General features: G+C 35.9%; 1 protein-coding gene across 3 annotated transcripts in view; it reads left to right on the top strand.

Annotated features, from left to right (window-relative positions):
• The window catches only part of TLK1 (tousled like kinase 1), a 69,510-nt gene that overhangs the window by 20,500 nt on the left and 22,691 nt on the right, over window positions 1-26,319 (top strand). For all 3 annotated transcript variants that reach the window (XM_054174581.1, XM_054174574.1, XM_054174586.1), the window contains exons 2-11: window positions 5,759-5,877; window positions 9,688-9,759; window positions 14,751-14,826; window positions 17,328-17,374; window positions 17,693-17,779; window positions 19,244-19,333; window positions 20,136-20,228; window positions 20,584-20,694; window positions 22,372-22,508; window positions 23,662-23,850. In XM_054174581.1, coding sequence (XP_054030556.1) covers window positions 5,764-5,877; window positions 9,688-9,759; window positions 14,751-14,826; window positions 17,328-17,374; window positions 17,693-17,779; window positions 19,244-19,333; window positions 20,136-20,228; window positions 20,584-20,694; window positions 22,372-22,508; window positions 23,662-23,850 — 1,016 coding nt within the window. In that variant the 5' untranslated portion in view covers window positions 5,759-5,763. The remainder of the gene's footprint in view (window positions 1-5,758; window positions 5,878-9,687; window positions 9,760-14,750; window positions 14,827-17,327; window positions 17,375-17,692; window positions 17,780-19,243; window positions 19,334-20,135; window positions 20,229-20,583; window positions 20,695-22,371; window positions 22,509-23,661; window positions 23,851-26,319) is intronic.

Genomic DNA, 26,319 nt, shown 5'->3' on the forward strand with positions numbered 1-26,319 from the left:
ATTTTAGTAATTTTCTATAGTCTGTTTTGCATTTGATATTTTAAAGCTTTTATCTGCAGGTACACGTGAATTCTAGAATGACAAGAGCTGTCATACATAATTGTTATTAGAACATCAATGTAATGTCATAAATGCATATTTAGGATATTAAAAATTAAAATAAATAGTTACTTAAGGACTTGGATTGCATTGCCATGCTATTAAACAGTGGTTTCTATATTTGGTATGGTTACTATGCTTAAAGTCTGGTATTCATAACTTCAGAGATTGTTTGATACCTTTAAAGGAATTTCAGATTATTAAAATAAAAAAAGCTGCTTTTCTTGACATTTGAAATGTATACTTTTTTTTAAGTTTTCCTTTTCTATCCTTTGCCCTTTTAGTTGGATATCATTTACATGTACTGAGTTGATGCTATGTCAGCAGAGAGAGTACATGGTGGTAAATATTACCAATGTTAATGTGAAGTCTTCCTAAAAATGTAATTTTCTTGGACAATTCTCAAACCATGTGTGTTACCATAAAATCTGAGTGCCTACTAGGAAGGAGCACATCAGGAAATTCAATTAACATTTGGGCTATTGTTGAACTGTCTTCTTATCTTCAATAGATAGGTCTCTGTGTTGAAGTAGCTTTGGCATTAGAAGCTATATGCATATAAGTCTGTTAAAGAAACCAGACCAAACCAGTATGCCTTTCACTTAAGTGAAAGGTGGTTTGTGCTGGCCCTGAATTCAGGAGAAGGGGGCCTCAATCTAATCTGGAGGGCTGTTCTAAGAATCTGGTTTCTGCATAATGAACTTGATCTTCATTGTAGAAAGCTGACAATGTGTGAAGCTGTTGATCTTTCTTCATCTCCAAGCTGTAATTGATTGCCAGATAACAAGATCCATTCAGGGTAATAAGAGAGTCAAAGATAAAGATTGAGTCTTGGAGCTTGATTCCATATATAGCGGAAAAGAAAAATATGTCTGATTTATCAAGTCATGTGTTAGGGTCTGCAGTGCTGCTCTGTAGTCTGGCAGTATTTGAGACTGATACCGTAGTAAGCGTGTATCCTGAAAGACACGGTTTTAGGGAGTGAAGACCTGCAGTTGCAACACTACTAAACTTTTTCCTAAAATGGCAATTTTGCTGAGGTATGAGCTAGTATTTGGTTAAATAGCTGGATGTTTTGCAAGTATTTATATAGTTGGGCATGTGGGTCCTGTGGGTACAGGTGTAGTTGCACTTATTTTCTGGTCACTGGTTATGACAAATTTAAACTACCATGGAAAATCCTTGTGATTCCTTACATCTCTTGTTAAGTTAAGAGTACAGTGTATACTGATTATACCAAATGCCATGGAAAAAGCTTATAGATTGCTTCTCTGAATTTGTAGCTTTGACTTTCAGCATAACTCACTGCATAAGTTCTCGAAAGAGTTTGGAGTCCTTTTCAGGACAAGAAAAAAAAATGGTGTGATTTACATCAGTTTTTAGAGGAGAGGTTGTATATGGTTCTGAAAGAGAAATGAATATGGAAGATAGCACCACTCCCCCAAAATAAAACAATTAGTGTTGGCAACTTTAAAAAAAAACTACTGGAAGGAGCATTCCAAAATCTGTAGTGGTTACAAGAAGCAAAGAAAACTAGGGGTTTAGATCTCTTCTGTGAATTTTGGATAATCTTCCAGGTATTCTTTTCAGGAGATTGTAGAAGTTTGAATGGCAGTGGGTGGTAGCAATGCTTGTCTTTCATTTAGTGTCATTGTAAGTATGCTGTAATTACTTGTGTAACATAATTGCTTATGCTTTGAATTAGTGAGTTAACTTTCAGGGATAGGAATAAAATTAGTTTAAGCAAGAAGTCTATTTTCAAAACTGTAAATTATGTCAGCCTTGTGGGCAGCAAGGTGTTCTGTCAGAAGGAGAATTTATAAAGTCTTAATGTATTTGTCCCTTACATGAAGTACCTTTAAAAGGTAGCTTGTGCTGAAAGCTTGAAGGATTGTACAGAACTGTATGTTCTTGAAAAAACAGCTGTGTCTAGGAGTGAATGGTTTATTTTACATTACAGCATGAATGAGGAAGGCGCTTTAATAGATCTTACTAGAATTTGCTCTGTGTTGAAAGAAGCTTTGAATCCAGCTTTTTTTTTTTTTGTCTTGTCCTTCACATCATGGCAAGGATGGCAGTGTGTGTTGCTTTTTGATTAACAAGGAAGTAGGGGGGGCAGGACAGGACAGACAATAACCAAACAAACAAAATCCCCCAAACAACAACAACAAAACAAAAACCCAGCAAACCAACAAAACACACACCCCCCACTCCCCCAAAAAAACCCAGAATCTCTAAACATAACAATGAAAGAACATTCCAGCAGAAATACTGAAGATATTACGCTGCCTCCATTAGTGTATATAGGCTCCAAAATCTGAGGAGAAAAAAACCGGATTGCATTTCATCTGTGCTGTGGACTACCACTCTACCTGCTAAACTGACATTCTGAATAGTAAGGTAACCCAAGGCTGATGATCTATTTGTAATGGATCTATTAGTATCTAGATCCATTAGATGAGACCTGCAGTAGCAATTTTACCCTGCAGCACTTTGAGCCTTAGCTATCGCCAGTGATTATTGTTTTGCCATATTTCATAAAACAAACAATACAAAGTATGGTAGTGTCTGTTTCTGTAATATATGCACGATTTGAAATTGCTGGAATTACATCAGTAATTTCAAGTGAGCTCTGAACTTTTGTGGGCAGTGACTATCAAGTTGGCTAGTAAATCAAAATATTCCTAGTTGTGCTTCATTAAATGGGTTACTCTGGTAAACCAATACTGATTACCTCAGAGTAACATCCACTTAAGTACTTTTATGAAGCAAAACAGTAATTTAAACTTGACAAATCTGGGATGATTAATTTCTTATGGTTTTTCAGAGCAATATTTTCCCATTAAGGAGTAGATTAGATGCATGGTAGGAAAGGTATGACAGTACACATCTATTTTATTTTTTTTTTTTTAAAAAAAGGAAATAGAAGAAGCTTTATTGCACAATTGTACAATGTGTAAATGTAAGAGATTATTTTGCGCATATGAGAAGTGTACAATTTGTTCTTCCAACTCTTGGATGCAGTACAGAAACACATTTTTAGTAAGCAACAGTTTAAAGAGAATTCCTGATTGTTCTGCACATACATGTAGCAAAATAATCTACCTCAGAGAGTTTACAATCTAAAGTATGTAGAAATTGGAGGAATTTTTACTAGACAAGTTCAGAAGTGGTGTTAAAATTGCTGGTAACAAGCCAGCCTGCATTGCTAAAGAGGAGACCTCCAACTACATACATCGCTGTTTGGGGAAACTCCCCAGCCTCCAGAAACAAAATGTGGTATGGTATCTGCAACCTGCCACTCATGGATTGCTTTTTCAAAAGAAGCCTCTGGCAATGCCACAATTCTCAAATGTCTCAATTTCAACCATTTTGCTGTGGTTTTCTTCCATCAGAGGAGGTCTGGGTAGTGGGGTCTGCAGTAAAGAAGCACTGGCACCACGTTCACCATCATCTGCCTTCCTGCGGGTATGAGGGCAATTTTGTTTTGAACTAGCAAAATAGTAGTTGGCGCTTTAGGACTAGCTGTATGGCCAGGAGCACCCAAGGTTTGTGGTACAGAAAGGTCTGGCTAGTTACTGAATGTTAAATGTTTGAAACAGGCAAGAGTTGCATAAGAAAGTGTCTCATGTCTATTAATGGTAGCTGTGCTGATGTCTTCGTTGTCAAGATTCTTCACTGACGGATAGAAGTTCACAGGAGCATTTAAACTTGGCAAACATAAGCTTTCATGAAAAGGGAATTTCAAAAGCTTTTTTTCATAGCTCTATTTGAATACACATAGTTATTACTTGCAGTCCTTTCTCAACTGCTGTGTTGTCCTTTGGGACTGAAAAGTACAAACTTGTTAAGTGATGTCTTACTTGAAGAGAATGAGTCTATATCACTTTATATGATACTTCAGGGATGTGCTATTAAAATAGTGCGTAAAGAGTTTGGCATTACATATCTTACTTAAAGCAACTGAAATGTTTCAAATTGAAGATAAACCGAATGTTCAAGTAGTTGAAAAGATAAAAACGAAGAATGTAGTTTGTGTAAATACCGAAGACTGACTTGATTATCTTTCAGACTCATTAAACAGCATGATTTAAATATAAATTAGAAAGCTGCACAACATGTTGAAGCCTACTCATGTAGGCTGAGCTCATCAGAGCCTCCTTTTGTTACTCCAATTCCTTCCACCCTGCTTTCCCCACCAATGCTAGCAGCACTGCTTTACCCTGTTTGGCAGGGTGCTGTTGAAGGCACCACCTGTGTAAGAGCCTCTGTTACTCTTGCTTGTGGATTCATAGGATGGTTTGGGTTGCAAGGGACCTTGAAGATCATCTAGTTCCAAACACCCTGCCATTGGCGAGGACCCATTTCACTAGTCAGATTGCTCAAGGTCTTATGAAACCTGGCCTTGAACACCTCCAGACAGGGGGAATCTACCACCTCCTTGGGTAACCTGTTCCAGTGTCTGTGAGACACCCTTACTGTAAAGAATTTATTTCTAACATCCAGTCTAAATCTACCCTACTCAAGCTTCTACCTCTAAATCTAACCTCTCCCCTATCACAGCAAGCCCTTGTAAAACGTCCCTTCCCAGCCTTCTTTAGGCCCCTTTCAGATACTGGAAGGCTGCTTGCTATAAGGTCTCCCTGGAGCCTTCTCTTATCCAGGCTGAACAACCCTGACTCTCTCAGCCTGTCCCCATAGGGGAGGTTCTAAAGCCCCCTCTGATTGTTTTCTTGGCCCTTCTCTGGACCCACTCCAACAGTTCAATGTCTCTCTTATGCTGGGGACACCAAAACTGGATACAGGAGTCCAGGTGTACAGTAGTCCAGCAGAATAAAGGAGAATCACCTCCCTCGTCATGTTGGTTTCACTTCTTTTGATGCAGTCCAGGCCATGGTTGGCCTTCTGGGCTACAAGTTCACATTGCCAGCTCATGTTGAGTTTTCTGTCAGCTGGTACCCCCAAGTCCTCCTCCTTGAGACTGCACTCAAGCCACCCCTCACATAACCTGTATTTGTCCTTGTGATTGCCCTGACCCAGGTGTAGGACCTTGCACCTTGGCCTTGTTGAACTTCATGAGATTGCCTTGGGCCTGTCTCTCAAGATTGTCCAAGTCCCTCTGGGTGGCAACCTTTTCTTTGATAGTGCTGATCCCACTCCTTGCTTCTCTGCCCTTCTAAGCTCCTTATAAGCCTGCATTCCCTTGCATGTGTTTGGGATTGTGGTCTTCCTTCTGATTTTCCTTTTCTTCCTATGATTATTGTTGGTCTTGGACATTATGTCAATAGCCTATACAATTTAAATAATACGGAAAACAAGGGTATTGCAGAATTGGGAAGGTTTATGCTAGAAAGTATTTTGTTCCTGTCAACTTCTAATCTAAAAATAATTGCCTAGTTGGTGTATCATATGCTGCAGACTCCATGTCTCTTACATGCCTTTAGCAGATTCTGGTCTTCACCAAAATTGACAAGGCTATTCCAATACATAGAACTTTACCTAACGTTTCTGGAATTCATTGAGTGCAGTCATTATTAGGTAACAGTGAATCGTTGCGAAGCTGAGGATATAAATCCTTCCTTTGCATAGACCTGTGGTATGTTTGGCTTGTTTGTAAAATATTCCACTGCAAATGTAATGAGTTATTAATCTTTTTTAGGAGCAATGGATGAGCTTCATAGCCTGGACCCAAGAAGACAAGAATTGTTAGAAGCAAGATTTACGGGAGTAGTAAGTGGCAGCACTGGGAGTACTGGAAGTTGCAGTGTTGGAGCTAAAGTGAGTTCTAAGAGCAGTCATCCATATATACTACCTACCATCTCTGAAATACTAATTTACCTCTCACTGTCTCACCTGTGTGTTATCATGTGATTTATCTGCAAAAGTACTGGATTGGAAGACGCTTTCAGGAAAATCCTTGTTATTCTGTTAGTTTGCATTGAGATAGAATTGTGTATCCTGAACCTATCTATGACATAGGCATTGAATTACTCTTAAAAACACCAAAGAATTGGTTTATACAGACTCTGTAGTTTAGTGTACGTGTGATCAGAGGGAAGTTTTTCTCAGTATTTAAGTGGCTGTTTTTCTTCTGCTGGTAGCCAACTTTAAGATAAACTTGTTTGAAGAGTGATACATCTAGATTAACAAAGCCAAATTCTTTCAATGTAAATTTTCTGCAGTCTTTCCATTTGTATCTGAACCATGATGCAACACTTGAGGAAAAAGCTTAGGAGCATTAAGTAGCAGGGCTTAATTGCCTTTTATATGCTACATATTGCCCTTCAGTTGATACAGCTGCAAAATAAATTTGTCTGTATTACAAATTCCATTCAGGGTACTGGCTTCAACTTCCAAGACAGATTTCTGCAATACTATTGCTTAGCCAGAGGTCCTCCATTTTGTATTTGTGCATTTCAATGTTCTTTACCAAGTGCTGTTCTTAATAATCTGATGCTAAAAAGAGATAATACTAATTTTTTTTGCATATTTCCCTCATGACAAAAGTACATTTGAATTTTACTTCCAAAGTGTTTACAGTGTCCTCGTATTTTAAGTATTTTACACAAGCTTGGTTAGTATTTTTTCACTTCCTGTTACACATTTTAATTACCTGTCTAGGTTATGGAACAAAATAATAACTGATAGCAGACGTCGATGAAATTTCTGGAGGTGTGTGATACATTGATGACTATTCACAAGTTGTAAAGACTTCAGTGCATAGTAATCTTGAATCATATCTTCGTAATTTGTTTTAGAGAGTGACATGAAGGTAATTGTCACAAAGAAAGCTGACATATCACTTCTGATACTACCATCTGAACCAAGAAGTGACTTAAATGCTCGGGGGGAGGAGTCAGGTTGGATTGACACACTGTGGTTGATGCAATGGTTTTTTATTTAATTGTTTCTCATTATTACTGCAAAAATGTATGCCTGTCATATCTTACAATTGAAACTGGATAGGGACAAACCCAGTAATTCAGGCCTGTCTTTGTTTATTTCTTCCTTGGGTTATTTCTTGGGTATCCTCTTTGAGTACTACTTAAGTCATTGAATTTGCTAGCTCATTAAAATTAATTGCTTGTAATTCAAATGGCTATTTGTCCGTTTTCATGACTAGATCTGTACCACCTTTTACCCTGCTTTAACTTGTAGTGTATTTATAAACTCTTTTATTAGTTTTTTTTTATACAGCTGTGTTGGTCCCTTGCCTTCTTGTCAGTCTTTCCTCCTCAATCTGTCTACTGCTCTGTGTGTAATACATTGTCATTAAAAGTAATTATCAAGTTTCTAGGGGTTCCTTTTCTTTAAACTTTGATCCCCTATGAGTTGCTGCTTACCATGTTCAATCTGTTCAAGTGTGTTTTGTTATCTGACTTCCATTTTAGCTAAATTATGATCCACTTTCAGTTTGTTCATCCAAATTAGCCAGGGAGAAAAGCAAACAAAACCAAACAGAACCCCCAAAAACCAACCCAAAACCCCCCCCACACTACCAAACAAACACAAAACCAAAAAAAACCACTACCGCAAAAAACCAGCCAAACCCCACAAACAAAATCTCACAATTAATTTCCTTTTTCACTCTACCATGTAAAACATAAATTTCTTGTCTCTTGACAGATTCCAAGATCTTTTTGAACAGATAATTGTATTTGTTAGTTTCCAAACGGATAGCTGGATGAAGTGGGGCCTTTTTGTACTGTCATACGCTTTGATAACTGTTTTCAGAATCATCTACTACTACTATGCAGGTCTTTACCCAAGACACTGTTCTTTTTACCTTTCACCTGTAATATTCCACAAGTGATCTTCAGTATAGAGTGCTGTATCTCTTTTTCCTGCCTAACTTTTTGTTTGGGTAGGAAGGTAGAGTGAAATACCTAGTCCTGTGATTTATCCCACTGTCAGTAAAATGGCAGTTGCATCAGTTTAGTTCATATTTCTTTTCTTTTTGACCATTTAGTGTGTCCAAGCCAATTACATGACATGATCTGGGCTGTGTTTGGAATATGCTGGTTGTTGGAGGTTTTTTTTGGTGTTGTGTTGTTTGGTTTGGGTTGCATTTTTCAGTTAATATAGCCTTTAGTTTTGATGGGAGATTTGGAGAGAAAGTTATCTGATTTTTATTTTTAAAAACTGGTAAACCCTTTTGATCTGATGTATAGAGGTACCTGGGAAAGTGAGATGTGTTAAATATGTTCTTCATTGCTCTGCTTTCACTTTGAAAGCAAAACCAAAAAAGAATTCCTCTTGTGTACTTACCCAAACCCATGTGTACCAAGTTCTCATTTTCCTAAACTAACAAAAGAATACAAACATTGCAGCTGCATTTAGAGTTATTTTTCCAAAACATTCTAGGTCATTAGTCTTCCAGTAATCAGAATGAGGTGGATGCTTACTTGTTTGGACTATATTGAAAGCCTACCCTTACCAGCTCTTTTGCTGAAGCGTTTGGTAATTGCTGGGGAGAAATAGCCTGATTATCTTCAAGCTTTCTCAGTAAGCAAGGGTGTAAATTTGGATATAGGTTATTGAGATAATTTTTTAACTGACTCAGATGACCAGATACTGAGACATTGCAAGGGAACACACATGGAAGTGTTTTGGTTTTATTTAACATTTCTCCAGAAATTTTAATTCAGAGACTATCTAGTTACTCAGATGATGTCACAGGTCAGTACTGTCCTGCAAAGTGATGCCGTGCTGGAATTTAATGCTTTGAAGAAAGCAGAATGTTTGCCTTGGAACTGGTTGTTGTCTCACTTCAATGTATTTGTTCTTCCTTCATAAATGGAAGTGAATAGTCCAACAACATAAGATTTTTTCTTTTCTTTTGCTTTTAATAAAAAGAAGCTCAACTGATGTTGACATTTTTTGTTATGTGAACGTGGAACAGACTTTTTCAATAAAATGTCCTTGTTGCCATTCTGTGTTCAAAAGATCTCTGAATAAATCAACCTTAGAAAAATTCTAAATAAACACTGTAACTTGGTACTATTTCACAGTTTCTTATCTTTTTTCCCCCCCTCTTTTTTCTCCTTACTAGTCAAAATTTGTTACTTTGATGGAAGTGGTTTGTTTCAAGAATGTAAAATAATATTCTCAATAGGTCGTAATCTTCTGTCATTGAATGGATTAGAAAAATGATCTCTGCAATAGTCTGGTGTCTGTCGTGGGGAAAAAAAACCCCTCTCTTCCTTTGAAAATAAGAAAATTTGTAGTAGTCTCCAGCACTTTCAGCAATACTGGCTTTGTGATTTTAATTTTTAAAAATATAATAATTCTGTGGAATCATTCAGTTGCAAAATATTGGATGTATTGCTGTTCCTGAGTAAGACTGAAATGGTTTTGAATATTCTAGGGTTTTACTTGTCTTAAAAGCAGTTGAAATAAAGAATTTACTCTGCCCTCTCAAAACATCCACCTTCAACCTTACCCCCCTTGAAAATCTGTAGTTAATCAGTTTTTCCTTGCAAGCATGAAGTTTTATTGCTATTACTTGTTATAACTGTGAATGATAACAGTGCATTATCTGTTCTTTAAATGTGTATGTAATGTTTAGTATTTTATTTGTCTTGGTAGGCCTCAACAAATAACGAAAGTTCAAATCACAGTTTCGGAAGCTTGGGATCTTTAAGTGATAAAGAATCAGAGGTAAGTATATTGGGCAGATTGATTATTACCTCAGAACTTCAATGCTAACGTGTCATAATTTGGTATCCCACTTTGCCTTATTTTATGTAAAAACTTGTAAAGTAAAATACAAAATACACAGCTAGATAAGAAAAATCATACATTACTAAAAGATACCATCTCTTGGAGGAGGAGACATGATAATAGCTTTGATTTTTTTTGCTCATGAAACTAGCTGTTTCTGCATCTTTTATCTATGTAGTCATGCTGGGAGGATACATACATTTTTTGGAGCTGAAATTTTTTTCTTTCATTTGCAAAAAAGATAGTTTGCTATCTTTTTTTTTTCCCTTCACAAGTAATAAGGTTTTCATCAGCACAGATGAACTTCGACTAGTCTTCAGCTGCACCTTTGAAAATAGAAAGCAGTTGTTTATGTTTTCTTTTAAAATAGGAATTTATTTCAAGGTCAGACAGTAGCTATCATCTGCATTTGTAAAAGATACAGTTGTCATTGTGACTTCCCCAGGGTAGATTTTCCTCTTAGTAACCAGCATCGATGTAGTTAACACTACTGCAGCTCTTATAATTTACCTGGTTTGGGCTTCATGAGTTCTTGGGAGGTTTTGGCTGTGTGCAGCACAGACTAAATCAAAAAGGTTATACCCATTGTAAGCAAGAATGATTTATAGCCCAACATAGACCTGAGTTTGTGTCATGACGGCGGGAGAATTATTTGTAATGTGCTGCTGATTTTATTCTCACATGTTAAAGCTTTATTTTGGGACCTAATTGTTCATTCACTTGGTCACTACAGTGTCCAAACTGTCTGATGTTTGCTTTTATACTGGGTTGACCAGCAAGTGAATTCAGTTGGTTCTCAAGGGTGATACTTATATTTATAAGTGTTCTCTCTGTGTGATTTCATGTCTTGCTCTTCAGAAAAACGTGTTGCTGTGCTTTTTTCCCCCCTTGCCTTTCTCAGTGGGATTTTCATTACAATTGTACTATTTACTTAACAGAATAGTCTGTCTGCCTGTTCTTTTTCTTCATGGCTTTTCCTAGAAATACTTTAGGCATTGTGGCAGAGACAGTTCAGATGGAGGTATGGGTATGGAAGTGTGTGGTAGTAGCCTGAAGGTTACAATGAGTTACTGCGATCTGTGAGTAGCTGAGTGATCACAGAGCTCGGACTATAGGTATAACAGCTCTGCTTTAAAAAAATATGATTTTCCAGTTGTATACATGAGATGGGGATGCAAGTTTTTTTTCAAAGTTTGGTCCATATTTGCAGTCTCTGCAGTGTTTTAACTTCAATCCATTCTTTTGGGTAGGTATTCTTTATTTATGTGAGTATTCCAAAACTCAGATGCTAAAATAGAAATACACTTTTTTTTCCTCAAAAAGTCCCAGCAGTCCTCCAGGTGTCTTCTGTTTTCTAAAAGAAAAAAGAGTCTTAATGACAGTCAATAATGAAATAGGATTTCTTAACCCATTTTCAGAAGTTGTCAGTTGTATTCACTTAAATTAAATTGTAATACCAAATATTTTAATCATTTTTTAAGAACTTTGTTCTTTAAATAGCATCTGGTTACTTACATTCTATAATCCTATAAAAAGTATGCTTAAGTTCTTCATATTGCAAACAGATTGTGGGATTTTTATGTTTTTTTTTTTTTTGTTGTGTGTGTTTGGGTTTTTTTTAATGGTGTGACAATGGAAGTTTCATAATAATAGGGAATTCCTCTTGTGCATAGTAGTGTAGAAATACAAAGACTTACTCATATGGGAAGCAGAGCCGTCATTTGATGTTGAGAGAGAACAGTTGTATAACAATAGTTTTTGTGAGGGGGGGAAAAAAAGTAGAAGTGCAAATCTCAGAATCATTGAAATTAATTTCTATCAAGAATGCCAGTTTCTGATCAAATCTATATGATACATTAATGTCGTCATTCTGCACTTTCATCATTAAGTGACACATTATTAGAAAGTCTTTTACACTTATTTTTCAAAGAAAAACAGGCTTCCCAAACAGCCCTTTTTGTTTGTCTGGTGTGAGTTGTGGTTTTGTTGCTGCTGCTGGTTTTGGTTGTGGTTTTTTTGTTTGCAGTGTGGTGTTTTGTTTTGGTTTTTTTGCACAAGGGATTGGAGAAAATACAACTATTACAACCATAGGATTTTTTTTTTTCTTTTCCCCTCTAATGGATGTATGAAGAGAGGAAACTTACCTGAATAATTATTTTAATTAAGATACCTCACAGAGGTAAACTTGGATCAGCAAAATAACTTGAAAACAGGCTTTGTTGTGGATTCAGTTTAGCATTATGAGCAATAACCATTTGCTGGATGTTTGATCTTAATATCCAGACCTGTATTCCAGTTTCTTTGTAAGTGTACACATTACTTTTATTAAATGTTTCATTGCAGTTGTGCATAGGTCTTAATTTGAGTGTGTATTAGCTAGTCATAGTTAAAAAAAAAAAAAACAAACAACAAAACAAAACTAACGTGGCTACCTCAGGTTGTGAACAAGTGCTTCTAGTAATCTTCCAGTATTTTGCACTTCCCCACTACTCCTCATTAAAGTAAATTACTCCCCCTTATTTTGGTTGTAAATATATTGTTTTACTTATAACTAGAATTTTCTATTCTCTGTAGATAATGAATTATTTAAAAGACAACAGCTTTGTCTGTGGCTTGATTTGTCTGTTTCGATTAGTTATTTCAGTGTTTTGTTCTGCTTGCTTGTAACTGTTTAGTTGCTGCAGTTCCCATTATAGTTGCTGCAGCTCTCATTATAAATGTAATTTCAGAAGTAACTAAAGGTTTGACCTAATTGGAATTTATAGTGTGTGGCAGAGGAAAACAGCACTGCTGTGTGTGTTTGCTGTAGTTGTAAAGCTTTGGGTTGAGGAGTAGGATTTAGAATGAAACAATGGTGGAAAACCATTAATTCATGTATATGAAAATTATTAGCAGCTTAATCATAACTTTTAAGCATGCTGGAAAGTTATGCATTTGGAGACAAAAAATGAAGTCTTTGGGTTTATTACACTTTTTTCCCCCCCTCTATAAAATTAACATTCTGAGTTACGCTCTTACCAGTTCTGCAGTAATGGGTAGAAAGGGTTTAACTGTACATAAAAGACATTAAAACGCCCAGATAAGTAGTTAATCTCCTTTGAAAAATTATTTAAGTACTTAGAAATATTTATTTTGTAAAAGAGGATGTGAAAACCTAAGATTTCAAACTCTCTGTGTGGAGAGGAGACTCAAGAGAAGCATGAGGGGTAAACTACGTTCAAGATCATGATGTACGAGGCTCTGCTAACATGCCAAACTGTGGGTAGCTTTATAGCTTTACAGTTTTCACTTTGGATAGCTTCAAAACTATTTTGTCTTGCTTATGAAGTAAGTGGGATTTTATTGTGAATCGTGGCTGTACGTAAACCCCTCTGAAGTGACTGGAAGCAGTCTTATCGGGAGGATAGTCTTAAGATAACTTTGTTTCCAGGGATCAGTGTTCTATTTTGTTAATAGTACTGTAAAAGATGCAGATTTTGGTAGGAAATTGGTAATTTAAAATAAAATATGTGCAGTTTTAACTTCATTTGTAGTTACAACTGCAAGACTTGCCAAGGTGTTTTATGAAGCTATCCACAGAGCTAAATCTTTAAAAAATTCATGGTATAGGTAATGAAGGCTTCTCTCACCCTGACTATTCTTGACTGATAATTTTCTGCGTATCACAGGTAATGCAAAGTAGTTCTTTGCCAAAATAAAGATTTTAGGGTATTTGTGTATTTGTAGGAAACTTCTCTCTTTTTTTTAAGATCTATGTGAATCGTAAACATACTTGAAATGCTTTTCATGATGACTCAAATTTGAATGTTGGTATCGTTTTCAGTGTTGCGAAAGAATACTTGGAGTACAAGCACCAAATACAATGAAATGAAGAAATTATAGCATCATTAACAAAACAGAAGCATTTTAACACTGATCTCAAATTTAGTTCAGGATATTAAGGAACTTTGATTTCTTGATAGTAAAACAGTTTATGTAATGGCTTCTATGCTTTGTCCATTTCCTGGTATGGGGCTGCTTAGAGGCTGAATACACATAGACACAGGATTTTTTTCTTGAGCCAAAGAAGCTTGTAGAATTTAGCTTACACTGGGGAAACTATAACTAGTCTGAATCCTCAGATCAAAGAAGAGCAAATACAGTTTAGAGATACTTCTGATCACAGCCCTTTCTTGTTATGTGTTATACATACTGATTGTAGTTTCTAGGCAACTATATATAATACTTCTGGAAAAAGTTTTTAGGATATCTATATTTTTTCACTTACCATTGATGTTTTTACTTCCCTGAGATACAACTGTAAGGGGGGGGGGCGGGGAGCGGGGGGCTACACTGTGTATACACAGTGCATAGATGTCCACATTTTGAGTAATTGCTCACACTTTTTTTTTAAGACTCTAAGCAGATTCTAGTTTATATTAGTTTGGAAATTACTTCTGCATTTCCAAAACCACATAATAGTATTGGCTTCTTACTGAAGGACTAGACCTTTGTGTTCATACTGTGGCAAGGTGTTGAAAACACTATCAAGAATTAGCTTATATCACCAACTATTAAGCTTTAAACCACCCACAACTATAGTATGAAGATCTTGGTAAAATGTAGCCATAAGTGAAATAAAACTGGGTGTTCATAAACCCCAGAATAGATATAAATGTGTATTTGCTTTACAGTTAACATGTAGAATGTCTTTTGGGAAATTGTCAAAATTATTTCTCACTTTCTTAAATATCTTTTCTATCTTGTATTTATCTGATTGAGCAAGGATCCTGTTATCTGCTTTAACCACGATCTGAAATTACATCCCTGCTCAACTGTGGAATCATGTTTTATGAATGAGGATTTAAAATTTTTTTTTCCACAATAATATAACAGTAATATGTATGAATAGAGCTGTTGTTGGATCATAGTCTTTTTGTTATTTGTAGACTCCAGAGAAGAAACAGTCAGAACCTTCCAGAGGAAGAAAAAGAAAAGCAGACACTCAGAGTGAAAGCAGCCAAGGTAAACTGAAGTGTAAATTAATTTGATAGTTACTGCATGTATTCAATCACATTCTAACACACAAAGTTTTGACTGTTGGCTTTTAAAAATTGGGGTTTTAGGTGTTGGCGTTTGGATGATAAATTGTGTTTTCTGCTCCACCATTGGTCACTATAAGGGGTGGGCAAGTAAAATGTGAATTGACCTGGTAATTGCCCATAAGGATTGTGCACCGTGTGTAGCACTTGCAGCTATGGTGAAGTTCTGTATGCTTTTTAAGAACTGAAGAATTGTTGCAGCTCTTCTTAACCAACATACCTTTGTGGTTTGTTGTTTTTTGGTTTTTTCAGTAGATAAGGAGGGAAAGTGATTCCCAGTTATAATTGCCTGGTTGGTTGTTTTTCAGTTATATTTAACATTTAATTTTATTCTCCCCTTTCTATGGATTCTATGGAGTATAGTTATCTAGAGGGACGGGGAAATCACTATGAGACTGGTTTCCAATTTCATATTTGCAAAGTATAGGTTTTATGATTCCTCTCTTTAATGTGATTTTTGGTTAGGAATGATGGAAATTTCACCTAAGAGAAGAAATCATCAAAAGAGGAGCAGAAATAGTTTTGATAACATCTGTATTAGCTGTCTTTGGTTCCTGACCAAACTGGGAAATGCCACTTCAGATATATAAATGGTCTCCATATCTGGAAGTCTTCATGATGCAATTGTGTAGTTTGAGTAAAATTAATTTATTTGTGTTACTTCATAGAGACCTGTTTTGCTCAAAGAATTTTAATGAAATTTCCTATTTCTATTGTTCTAGTAACCTATCCTTCCTACTACCAGTGAGAGCTGAATTTAGAGATAATGGAAATTTTAGAAACTTCTTGGCAGAGACAGTATGATCATAATGTGTTATTACTCTTTCAGTTTCACTGCTGCTGACTGTAAATAGTTTGCCCTGCAATATTCTCAAGGAACTGGCCTAGGAAACTGCACTGTGTTGGAGTGGTACAATACAGTTGAAGCACAGCAAATACTGCTATTGTATTTAAAAAAGGAAAAAGCAATCCATCTCTTGTATATTGCATGCCTGGGATTTTAACTTTGGAATATGCAAAATAATCTGTAAATGTTGAGTTGAAGTGTTTAGAACATGGAGGTAATTGGAAAGTGAGATAAAATCAGTGTAAATCTATTTGTAAGTGGCTGTGCCAAAATAATCTGATGTGTTTGAGTGCATGGCTCTGTGACATGGCATAAAATAGATTTTTGTATACTGAAGTGAATGCACTCAGTCTCATTTATTTGGAGGAAAACAAAATTTAATTTGATAAAACAATATATGAGAATTAAGCATTGATGTAGAGAATTGGCTAGAGGTGAATAGCTCTGTACACTAACTGGGCAACTATTAGTGGAGTTAGTGCTCTGTGCTGTTCTAAGTCTTTGAATTATTTTATATATTTCTGTTTAAAAGTTTGACACCAAAAGGATTGTTCAGAGTTTCCTTTTCTTCATTTCTTAGTGACAAAGTTATGCAGCAGTGCCAATGTAGAGACATGCTGGAATAGAAATATAAAAGCTTGAAAGTCTTTGCTAAAAAGTTTGGAATTATGTTTTCATACCTATGGGCAACGATCTACTAATTTATCACAAAAATTTCTATAAAGAAAAAAGCTTTGAACAATGGTCTGTTTTCAAGACAACTCCTAACATATAGTCTGGCCTATACAACAGACAAATACAGTTTTCAGATTTATCAGTTGTTTCAGAGCTGAATATAATGGTTGGATTTGATCTTAAAGGTCTTTTCCAGCCCAACCCAAACGATTCTGTGGTAAAACATTTATACCATTTGGTAAGACATTGGGTTTGATCTTTTGAAGGCTATGTATAGATCAAGTCCTCATGCTCGAGAAAGATTAATTCACGTTGGTGCTGCTGAAGTCTCAATACTGACTAAGATAAGAGAAATTCTGCTCTCTCTCATTCTCATCTCATTAGCTTTGTGAGTTAGCCATAATCAGGTTGGGAGGAATGGAAATACTTATCCTCCATGTTTATCCTGTTACTGGCTTTTAGGGAAATCTTTGGGCTGAACATTTGACCGCAATAACTAACCTGGAGCGTATAATGTTTATTTGGTTAATTTGATATTTTGGAAGTGGCTGAACTGTGAGATTAGTGCTTGAAAAGAGGAGGGACCTAGAGCTAAAAATTTAACCTGTAGGATGAGATACGAGTTTGCTGTTACCTGCAAGAGGTCTAGGCTTACTCATCAGTCTGCACTAATCTGTTTTCAGAGTTGAAGTGTGAGTTAATTTCTGATTTACCAATGAATGAAATATGTAAGTATTTGCTGATGCCAGTTCCTTAATTATCTGTGTAGGGAGATCACATACTAGTACATCAAAGAAAGCCAATTACCAAGTGGTAAGACTTTGCTATAATTACTGTATAGGTAAAAACGTTAGGCACATCTTTAAGTAATTTATTGAATTAATTCTCCCATTTGTTTTCAGGAAAGAGTATCGGGGGACGTGGTCACAAAATTAGTGACTATTTTGAGGTAAGGTTTTTGTGTAGTTGTAAAATTTACTTAAGCTTTAAAATTTACAAACTTTAATTGTTAACAAAATTTTTGCTTGAAATGGACAGACCTCTTGATGATGTGATTATTAAGCCTTGAAGCAGGAATGCAGTCTCTATTAAGCTAAAATACAAAACCCATTTTCTTCTACACTTTTCTTTAAGTTTTCTTAAGGTTACACTTAGAAAAGTAATACAACCTGATTTACAAATTCTGTGTACAGATAAGCTGTGTCATTCAGTATAGTGTATGTTTGTAAGAAGACTGACTAATTGGAGGGCCATATCTTCTCTACAGTACCAAGGTGGAAACGGCTCTAGTCCAGTGCGAGGTGTACCTCCTGCAATCCGATCTCCTCAGAATTCACATTCCGCTCCTTCTTCTGTAAGTTTATGAACTTCGTAACTCTTGGAGATGCTTGCATAGTCCAAAAGTAGCATAGTTGAAAAGAATCTATATTCAAGGGAATAGTTTTCAAAGGAAGGAATCCTAGGAAGGAGTTCATTCTTTGAGCAGGAAAAAAGAAAATCAATTTAAGTAGTAAAACTAAAATTTTCTGTTTATGCTGGGGCTTTTTTCCTTAAAGCATCATTTTAAAATACATTGTTAAAATAAAACATTGGCTAACATTAAAATGTTCTAATGATATCTATTCACAAGACTCACATAAACATGTAGAGGATTTTTGTTACTCACAAGGAAAGTGAACCTCAAACTCAGGACTTTTAAAAGCTCCGTTCTTGATAAATCATAGGTTTTTCTAATAACTGAAGCTTAATTACAGTATCACTAAGGTTGGAAGAGACCTCAAAGATCATCGAGTCCAACCTGTCACCACAGACCTCATAACTAAACTGTGGCACCAAGTGCCATGTCCAATCCCCTCTTGAACACCTCCAGGGACAGTGACTCCACCACCTCCCTGGGCAGCCCATTCCAATGACGAACAACTCTCTCAGTGAAGAACTTTCTCCTCACCTCCAGCCTAAAATTCCCCTGGTGCAGCTTGAGACTGTGTCCTCTTGTTCTGGTGCTGGTTGCTAGAGAGAAGAGACCAACCCATTCCTGGCTACAACCACCTTTCAGGTAGTTGTAGAGAGCAATGAGGTCACCCCTGAGCCTCCTCTTCTCCAGGCTAAACAATCCCAGCTCCCTCAGCCTCTCCTCATAGGGCTTGTGCTCAAGGCCTCTCCCCAGCCTTGTTGCCCTTCTCTGGACACGTTCAAGGGTCTTAATTACCCTGTATCCTTTTACAGTCCTCTTTGTTGGTCGTGCTAATTAATGTTTGGACTTTTTCCTTCTCGTATGCTCAATTTCAATGTTAAGTATACCCACATCAAATTCTAAATAGCCAGATTCTGCCTGCTGCAGGAAGGACTTGTTTTCTCTGCTGGTAGACCTCAGCTTTCAGGCATTCTCTTATCTTGTTAACAGTAGGAAGTGTAATACAGATTGTGAGATTTGGCTTGATAAGCATCTCATTCACACAAACTAGTAGGTTTTGAGAAACTTCATTAGTGGGATTTGTGTTCTGGTTCTCCAATGGGAAATAACCATTCAAAATATAACTTGCGTTACTTTATTTTGGAGTTGTGAAAGCTTACAATCAGAAAAATAAGTCTGAGTAGTGCTGTGATACTACCTTATGCCAATCTTCTGGTGTCTTAAATCTTTCAATCTCTTTCCCGAAAGTGACAATATTAGTTTTCAAGTGATTTGTAACAGCATAGTGATAGCGCTTAGTACAGTGCTCCAAGTAGTATCTTCTATACCAAATACCTTATTCCCCTATGTTTATAATTGACTATTACAGCTTTATCTGAAGTCTGTTGTTTTCATGCATTCCAGGTGCGACAGAATAGTCCTTCTCCTACTTCATTAGCTTTTGGGGACCACCCTATCACGCAACCAAAGCAGTTATCTTTTAAAATTACTCAGGTAACTATTTTTGAGTAAAGCTATCCAATATCGCTTCAGCCTGTAGAATAAACTGGTAGATATGTTTATTGGTTTGTCTTTCAACTTCTTCTGAACTCTAAAAGGCTTTCAAATCTCTGCTTTTTACAATCTGTCAAAGCATTTTTTTCTGTTAAATTCATAAGCACGTAATTTAGGTCTCTGATTAGTTTAGTACTCTGCACTTGCTCTGTTTCCAACATTACACTTCATGAGTAGTTAGATGACCATGTCATTTGTAGGCACTTGCTTAAGATTTAGCTGTTGTGTAATCTTAAAAATGGAAAGTGCTCTTTCAAGTATTTGAAGTGACAGCTGCTGTTGTCATATTCCATTTAAAATACAGTATTGAAAAAAAGAAAAAGGAGGTATGGTTAATCAGAAAGATCAAGTGATAACTGTAACTTCTAAAAGCAGCAGTTTTATCCTGTCTGCCATTTCCAATGTGATCTGTTTTGTCTTTCACAACTTGGTCATAACAAGGCTACTTCACCTGTTGAGCAGAGAGAATTTAAAGTAATTAGCTGATGTTCTTGCTCCATTTTATATATTTGCTTGTGAACAATAACTCTTCAGTCAGTGATGAAATCTTTTGGCACTGTTAGTGGTTTCTGCCAACTGTTCATAGTTGTCTGCATGAAGAGGGAAAAGAATTTTGAGTTGAAAACTTCAATGTCACACAAAACATGAAAACATGACACGATGCTCTTGCTGAATGTTTTAAAGAGTTTATTTCTCTGTGTAACAAACATGAGAAAAATAATGCTGTCATTGTTCTTTTTAGACTGATCTCACAATGCTGAAATTAGCTGCACTAGAAAGTAATAAAAATCAAGACTTGGAAAAGAAAGAAGGTCGTATAGATGACTTACTCAGGGTAAGTGTTACACAGGAGGTAAAGATACTTATTCAAAAAGTCAGATAGTAAATCTGAGGCAAATATTTTAAATGTCTGAATAATCCTTTTACAAATTATCCTGGAACTAACCTAAATTAAAGGGTCAAACAAGTTTTAAATTTTTGTACATTTCTTTTTCTGAGCATCTGAGAAGTCTGTAAAATGAAATGCATAAGGTGGTTTCCTGCTTCTACACTGTGACTTGTTAATAAGTAAGTTTGTAGACTCTTAATAGTTACATATTTTAAAATTTATAGATACCTGTATTTTCTGAGACAGCTGATGAAAATACTGTTTTGATTATATGTTTTCATATTTTGTGTATATTTATTAGGCTAACTGTGATCTTAGAAGACAAATAGATGAACAACAAAAGCTACTTGAAAAATACAAAGAAAGGTTAAACAAATGTATTTCAATGAGCAAGAAACTTCTAATTGAAAAGGTAGGTTTTTAAAATGTTTGTGATGAATGCCGTGAGGGTGCTATAGAACTCCATTTTGATTCCTTCATTTGCATTTTTTCATCTTGATCTCTGAGACTGAAAGTTCATATGCATGGTTTCTGTCTGGCATAAGTGTTTCATTGTAAGCCTGAATAGGCAAAAAAGTCATGATAGGTCTTTTTGAGATGATGGAAAATGTGCCTTTTTTAATTTAAGGGGAGTTTTCCCTTTAAGAGTAATTCAGATGCAGCAAATCATAAAAGGTAACACCGTGGTGTGTGGCAAATTTTCTAGACAGTGAATTAAAAAAATTTCTGTTGTGGAGAGGAGATGGATAAAATCTGTTGGTGAGACACTTAAGTGGCTGAGGTTTTTGATGTAGAATGATAAAGCACTATGTTAGCTCAGAATTGGTGGAAACAAGGTAACTAAGGTAGCCATCTACATTCATAGTACTGTAAAAGAAATACTTACCTCAGATGTGATGCCAACTATATTTAAGCTAACAGCATTTTCTTAAGACAAGGATATCTTGTTTCTCTCCCTCCTTAAAATAGCCTTATTTTTTAAAAATTCTAACATAAACTGAAGAGAAAAATCAGCTTATTACAACTTGGGACACAAAAAAAATTTCAAGGTAAACAACTAAGTGTCTTCCCTAGCACTAGCTGCTAGATGCTGCTGTCAGGTACAAGGGCACTAACTGATCCATCAGGGCATTAGGTATTTTCCTCACTACCAAACCATGAATGAATTACTGCAGTGGTTTGTTTTCTTTGGTTGGTTGTTTGGTTTTTCGTTTGTTTTTTTTTAGTTCCAGCAGGAAGGGAATGCAGGGTAAAGATGTATTAGATCTCTTGAGCATGATTCTGGGTGGGCACCTTGACACCACTTTTCCTGAAAGGCATCCTTTTCAGTCTAGAAGTCTGTTTGCACAAAGGTGCTTAATTCTGTCAAACTCTCACTTATTTTTCATGTGCATGTGTGATTTTGGACTATGGGCATTTCTTAAGAAGAAATCATTTGTAACAATCAAGTTTCTGTCCATCAGCAATGTTTACACTGCCTTTTTTATCTTGTGCTGAAGCAAACTGGGCAGGCTCATTTATCACATCCCAAGAATGTTTGCAGTAGTAATGACTTGTTATAAGAGGGGTATCTGCTTGTATTACTGCAAGTGAATATCTGATTGCAGTTAGGTGTACCTGCAGTGCATTCTCACATAGAGATTCCTGAGCTCCGTCAGTTTGGTGCAAGTAGTAACATAGATACTCTGTCAAGGGAGTTTCCAGGCTAAGTATAGTAGTTGCACTTTCTTGTATCTAAGCAGATTCATTTAGTGTAATAGACATGTACAGACATAATCTTAATTGTATGCTTGATACTTTTAACAGTGTTGCTATATTTACAAATAAAATGTTTGTTAATTATGAAGAACAGCAAACTTCATAGGAAAACTGAGTCCAACCGTGCACACAAATTGTTCTTAGTATCAACTCTGACAACTGCACCTGTGGAAATTAGTATAAATGGAAAAAAAGTAATGAAAGATATTTTAATCTACTTTCCTTTTATTCCTCCTTTAGAAAGGTGTGGGAAGAAAAAATCCTGAATGTTTTATTAAAATTTTTAACACTTTGGTATTACTAAATATGAAAATTTTTGTTGTTTTCTTAGAGCACACAGGAAAAACTGGCAAGCAGAGAGAAGAGCATGCAAGACAGATTACGCCTGGGGCATTTTACAACAGTTCGTCATGGTGCTTCATTTACTGAACAGTGGACAGATGGCTTTGCATTTCAAAATCTTGTGAAGTTAGTCAATGCTATGTTCTTAAAGTTGTCACTAATTGTTAGTTCCCTCTAGTGGATTTTTTTTTATTACTAAGGCTCTAGGTTTAGAGCGCTTTTCATGTGCTGTATTTTGCTTTTCCTTTTGAAGAGCAAATACAGTACAGAACTTGCTTAATCAGCTGAGAGAATACCTAAGGTTGGGTGTCTTTGAAAAATATCTTGGTTTGACTTTATATTAACTATCTTAGAAGAGCATGGATGTACTAAATGTGCAGCGCACATTTATTCAACTCAGCTGGTAGAAAGCATTGTAAAGCTAAAGCACTGATTTTTTTTCAAGCAGCTAACTATGTATCATCTGGTGATCATTGGGGCAGGTAAGGTCTAATGAAGTTCTGATTGGCTACATCCATCTCTGTAGCAGCTTTTTCAGGCATCCAGCTCCTCAGTGCTGTGAACAAGGAGTGACAAATCTGGCAGCCTCAGGTAGGGTCTAGTGCAGGTAGATGTGAGAAAGCAGTCACCTGAAAAAGGTTTTTCAGTACATATGAGCCAAGGAAAACCTCTGTGGAAGATCATCAGAGACCATAGTAAAATAATTACGTGATGCCTCAAAAGATGTTCTTTGATAATGAGTCAAATTTGATCTCTATATATGAAAGAGTAATTCACCAAGATTTCAGTTTTTGAAGGGAAATACAAAGTCTTGGCATTATGTGATTGCCTAGGGCATTGTTTTTGTTAAGGCAATCTTAAAAACAGTATGTGTGTTTTGGATAAAAGCTGCCATACAATCAAACTGATGATTTATGTGGGAATTGTCAAATTCAGTATTTGGCCTGTAAGAATGAAGTACTCTCCATTGACACTGTTGCATTTTGTTTGATGATATAAAATAAGATATCCACTAGCTCAGATACTTCTCCCCCCACCCCCAGGGTTTCAAAACCAAAACAACCCCCAAAAGAAACACCACATATTTCAAAAGTAAATTGTTCCAAAACCAGCAAAATGGTTTCATTTCATGAAGAATATTGGTGTTCTTTTTCCTAGGAAACATTTTCATGTGTGCAGTCTGTTTTCTAAAAATTCCTCAATGCTTTAGCAGTTAAAAAAGTTTTTTAAAAACTGCAAAATGGTGAAACTTTAATAAAGCTTTTTTTGGGGTTTACAGGCAGCAAGAATGGGTGAATCAACAAAGGGAAGACATTGAAAGGCAAAGAAAGCTCCTGGCCAAGCGAAAACCTCCAACTACAAATAATTCTCAGGCACCATCTGCCAATTCTGAACCCAAGCAGAGGAAAAATAAAGCTGTGAATGGGGCAGAAAACGATCCCTTTGTTAGACCCAATTTACCACAGCTGTAAGTTTAACATTTCAATCAGTCTTTTACATAAATTCTCAGATATTGTCTGTGTGAGTTCTATTCAAATAACAGCATAAAAAGACACAATATATTCAACAGCTATATTCTCACTGATGACTTGCTGATGTTAGGGAAATTTGCACCACTGCCTCTGAAGATGTACAATTGCCCAATTTATTTTTTGGTAAAGTCACCAGAGAAAGGCCCATTCTGTGTTTGTGCAATGTTCTTTCTGTTTTCCTGATCTAAAGGATCATTCTGGTTTCCTCCTCTTGTAATGTCACTGATACTTTTGATAGTGGACTTTTCTTTATCCATATTGGTTTAGGAGCCTCTCCTTCAGTTTGACATAATTTAGTTTTTCACGTTACAAGAACTTTTTTCAGTCTTTGGTATTTGAAGACAAGTTTAAAAATAAATGGAAAAAGTAAAGGTGCTTTTTTTGTCTTCTGAATGATAGATCCTGAGAGCAACTGTCAGAAGTTACTGATCCCATTTCACATATTTACAATGTTGAATTTTTTTGTCATTTAGACATAAAAGTCAAGAGCTATCAAAGAATTCTCCACTTCTCAAGTGACATTTTTTCCTACAGACAGAAATGGTATCATTCAAGGCACAGACATTTAATTTGAGCATTTTAAGAAGTTGCCTGGAGATCCCAGTTACTGCCCTTGATGTGAAGAGGCTGTAGATGATAGTGTTCAGCTTAAATTAATAGTAATAGCTAAAGTTAAAAAGACAAAAAATCAATCTGTTACCTTGCAGAAATACCTGTGTTGAACGTGGTTACCTGTCACTTGAGGAAGTAGCAATTTATACCTCTGGGGGTATATAATTCATTGTGGGTAGATCTGCAAAGCACAAACATTTAGACCATCAGTTTGGAGACAACTACGCGTTTTGCATAACACGTAATTCTTAAAGTTCACTTTGTGAAACTGTAAGACTAGGCATGTAAGCAAATCCTGATTAATGTTAGTTGTGTATTTTGGTAGAGAACTGAAGAATCATCACTCAAATTGATTCTTTAGTATTGGCACCGACATTTCTTCTTAAAGCATAATGCTTCAAAATAGTACGGTAAAGATTATTGTTGTGTTACAAATACTTTTCTGTTTTAATATAGTACCTCTTGTTATCACAAGTAACATTTAAGTAATGGAAAAGACCTAAAAAATTACAGAACTTTTAATTTGCCAACTTTTGGACACGTCTTTGTGTTAAATATCCATATCTTATTGCTGCTTTAGGAGGTGATAAAATACACCTTTGGGAAAAAAATATAGAAGAAACATTCTAGCTCTTAAGTAGGACGAGATGATTTCCTGATAATGGAGTTCTGAATATTTTCTGTTGTCAGGCAGTTTTAAATAATTTCCAAATTAATAAAAGCGTCACAAATTTTCATTTTGTTTGGCTTAACTAGTTGCATGTTAAATGGCACATGAAAATGCTTGCTGATTATAGAATTGCCCTTCTATAGCTGAAGCTAGCATGAACATAAACTGATACTAAATCAGAACTGGGTTTCTTTTAAGTATCCTAATTTGATCTAGATATAGACAAGCAATCTTATATTATAATCTCAAATTTTGTTTCAGACCTTTGAGAAGGTCTGTGTGTCCTTAGGTCACAAAATCATTAGGACACACCATGCTTTCAGAGGTCTTTTTTTAAATGTTTGTGTTCAGGATTAGTTATAATTTTGTATAGTGCTGTTACATGTTGGCATCTCTCTACTTCTCAGTATGGGATTAACTATGTTTTATGTATCTTGGTAAAACTATTATTAATTGTGCACTTCCATTTTCAAGTAAGCTTGTCATCTGCTTTATGTGATTCCTTCCTATTACATTGTGCTTATTGCTGTTCCTATGTTACTTCAGAAGTAATGATCTTAATTAGTACAGCCAAATGGAAGAGGTTCTGTTTATATGAGGCATGGGGAAATGCAGAGCCACTTGAAATTAATGAAATGAACCATTAGTAAATCAGTACAACATATATGCAAGTGATTAGTCAGATCTTTAATTTTAAACAAACAACTTTCTAGGGGTTGCAAGTGTCTCTACTGCTGTATTATTTGCTGTAGAAAATGTCTCCAGATGTAGGTAGTGAAGACAAACTGATCTATAGTGTTGCAACAAGCAGTATTATTGACAGCCTTTATGAAAACAGGTGTTAATGGTTGGATTGAAGGTGTTGGTGTTAATAAGGACATTGCTTTAGTTTAGCTGAATGTGCTATGGTCTCTGATTCAAAGGTAAAAGCAAATTTTAGCACTGAAGTTACTTGTATAAAAGTGGCCATCTGCCAGTGGCCTATGAATGAACTGCAGATTTGGTAGTTAAATGCCATGTAACAGATAAGTCTAAACATTGTCCTGGTTTTCCATCATTCTTTCTGGTTTTGTGGCCCAAGCCAAAACTAAACAGTGGTTTCAGTTCTGAAAGATCTCTCTTC

Source organism: Dryobates pubescens, chromosome 2 (assembly GCF_014839835.1).
Source record: "Dryobates pubescens isolate bDryPub1 chromosome 2, bDryPub1.pri, whole genome shotgun sequence".
Lineage (NCBI taxonomy): Eukaryota > Metazoa > Chordata > Aves > Piciformes > Picidae > Dryobates > Dryobates pubescens.